The following is a 2,490-nucleotide window of genomic DNA, read 5'->3' as shown; positions in this document are numbered from 1 at the left end:
GGGTCCGGGCTGGGGATTTGAACCCACCACCTTAGGTGTACGTGGCTGGCGCCTTAGCCGGTTGAGCTATAGGCACCGAGCCTTTGCTTTTACTTCTTTCCTGTCCCATATGGATAGTCCTCTCAACATCTTTCCCCCGAAGTAAGACAAATAAATTATAGGGTTCCTAAGGCTGTTGGTATGATTTTTGTTTTTTAGACAGAGTCTCACTTTGTCACCCTTGGTAGAGTGCTGTGGTGTCACAGCTCACAGCAACTGCCAGCTCTTGGGCTTAGTCTAGTCTCTTGCCTCAACCTCCTGAGTAGCTGGGACTACAGGCGCCCGCCACAACGCCTGGATATTTTTTGTTGCAGTTTGGCTGGGGCCGGCGCCCTACTCATTGAGCCACAGGTGCTGCCCTGTTGGTATGATTTTTAAGTTAATAAAATTACTATGAAGTATGTCTTCTCTTTGGGGAGATTGCTTTTACTAAGTGTTTCAACAACATTAATGAGTGCGTCTACTTACCAGTACAGGGAGTATCGTTGCCAGGTAACCACCAGCAAAAATGGCAAAGAAGATGGTGTAGGTCATAAGTAGTGGGAATGTGGTGGCTAAAGGAGCAAGCAGGTTAGTGATGCCACAGAGGATGAGGTAAGACTTGTGGTAATGGTACTTCTTGATCCAGTTTTGATCAGCAACCCATGCAGAAATAATCTGACTGACTGTCTCAATAATACCTGGAAAAATAATGAAAAAGTATTTTCCTAGCTCCTTTGAAAAATATGAATGCATAAGACATCTTTTCCAGGCTGGGTGCGATGGCTCACACCTTTAATCCTAGCACTCTGAGAGCCCAAGCCAGGTGAACTGCCTGAGCTCACAGGTTCAAAACCAGACTGAGCCAGAGCAAGGCCCCATCTCTAAAACTAAGCTGGGCATCGTGGCAGGCACCTGTAGTCCCAGCTACTCAGGAAGCTGAGACTAGATAATCGCTTGCCCAAGAGTATGAGGTTGATGTGAGCTGTAATGCTGTGGCACCCAACTGAGGGCTACAAAGTGAGACTGTGTCTCAAAAAAAAAAAAAAATCTTTTCCCAAGTATTATAACCTCAACCTGAGGCCAGGATATGTGAGGATAAAAAGGTTTCATTTGTCGGGCAGCACTTGTGGCTCTAAGGAGGAGGGCACCAGCCCCATATGCGGGAGGTGGTGGGTTCAAACCCAGCTTTGGCCCAAAACAAACAAAAAAAGGTTTCATTTGTCTGTTAGTAGGCTCTATCATTTACTTACCTACTCCAAACATACTGAATAAAATACCCAAAAAGGCTCTTCTAGGGTTGGGTAGAAGACCCATCAAGTTGCCAGGTGTTTTTTTCTGATAATGTTTGAAGAGCTCATACCACCAAATTGGGACTCCCTGGTTACAGAGGGTCTTGGGCTCTGGAGGTCATGCAGTCTCTCCCTAAAGTCTAAGGGATATTGCAGGTGAGAAAGTGAGATCTAAAGGGTTGTAGACCCTCAGGTCAATGTCTTAAGGAAGCCATATGGCAGAAGATAGACATGTAAATAATGAAGTCATATGTTTAAAAGATAGATTTGGAATTCATAATTTCATATGAAGTTTTAGGAATTAAGTCTTCCAAGGGTCATTATGCTTAATTTGAAAATATGTGGAACTCTAGAAATGGGAGATCTTATTTTGGTATAGCTTGAGTAAAATTTAAGAGTCACATTTTTCACTTGGTTTCATTAACAGAGCATTCTTACCCTTTATCCTATTATAAGCTAATATAGCAGTTAAATACCAAAAAATTTTCACCAAGGTCAGCATGAGTTCCAGTTATTCTTCAAATTCGTTATGTGGCTCAAATATACATTGCTTTATTTAAAAAAGGAATAAAAAATGCATAATGTCTGTTGTGGTGGGCAGCTGTAGTCCCAGCTACTCGGGAGGCTGAGGCAAGAGAATCACCTGAACTCAGGAGTTGGAGCTTGCTGTGAGCTGTGTGATGCCACAGCACTCTACCCAGAGTGACAAAGTAAAACTCTGTCTCTTAAAAAAAAAAAAAGAAAATGCATACTGTCGTGTCTATGTCTATTTTTACAGTTACCTCCCAGGATATACATATCAATTAAGACTTAGTTTTTTGTTGTTGTTTCCATTTTATAGCCCTAATCTGATCTAAATTGAGAAAAATACCAGTTTAACCCTGTATCTTTCTCTTCTGCATATAGCCTTCATTTGATTGAAGCAGATTATCTTTACAATTGGAATGGCTGAAACTAAGTGCAGTGTTTTGTAAGAGCTTGGTAAATTCATTTTTTTCCTCCAAGAAATTAAGAGAAAAATTAATGTTGAGCTTCTGAGAATTTCTAGATAATTAGAGTAAACCAGTTCCATCTCATGTCTTTGTTTTTTTAGACTCCCTATCTTGTCAGTTGAGAGATTCACATTTTCTAGTTCAAGCACTCCGTCTCCAAACATTTTTATGACTATTCAACTAACATA

At 41.1% G+C, this 2,490-nt stretch overlaps 1 protein-coding gene across 6 annotated transcripts in view; it reads right to left on the bottom strand.

Annotated features, from left to right (window-relative positions):
- The window catches only part of SLC16A4 (solute carrier family 16 member 4), a 27,384-nt gene that overhangs the window by 11,333 nt on the left and 13,561 nt on the right, over positions 1–2,490 (bottom strand). For all 6 annotated transcript variants that reach the window (XM_003784043.3, XM_003784042.2, XM_012801730.2 and 3 more), the window contains one exon: positions 508–719. In XM_003784043.3, the coding sequence (XP_003784091.1) occupies positions 508–719 (212 nt within the window). The remainder of the gene's footprint in view (positions 1–507; positions 720–2,490) is intronic.

Source organism: Otolemur garnettii, unplaced genomic scaffold, assembly GCF_000181295.1.
Source record: "Otolemur garnettii isolate 467f Iridium unplaced genomic scaffold, OtoGar3 scaffold00010, whole genome shotgun sequence".
Lineage (NCBI taxonomy): Eukaryota > Metazoa > Chordata > Mammalia > Primates > Galagidae > Otolemur > Otolemur garnettii.
The sequence above is the reverse complement of the archived record's forward strand: the minus strand, read 5'-3'. Positions and strand labels throughout refer to the sequence as shown.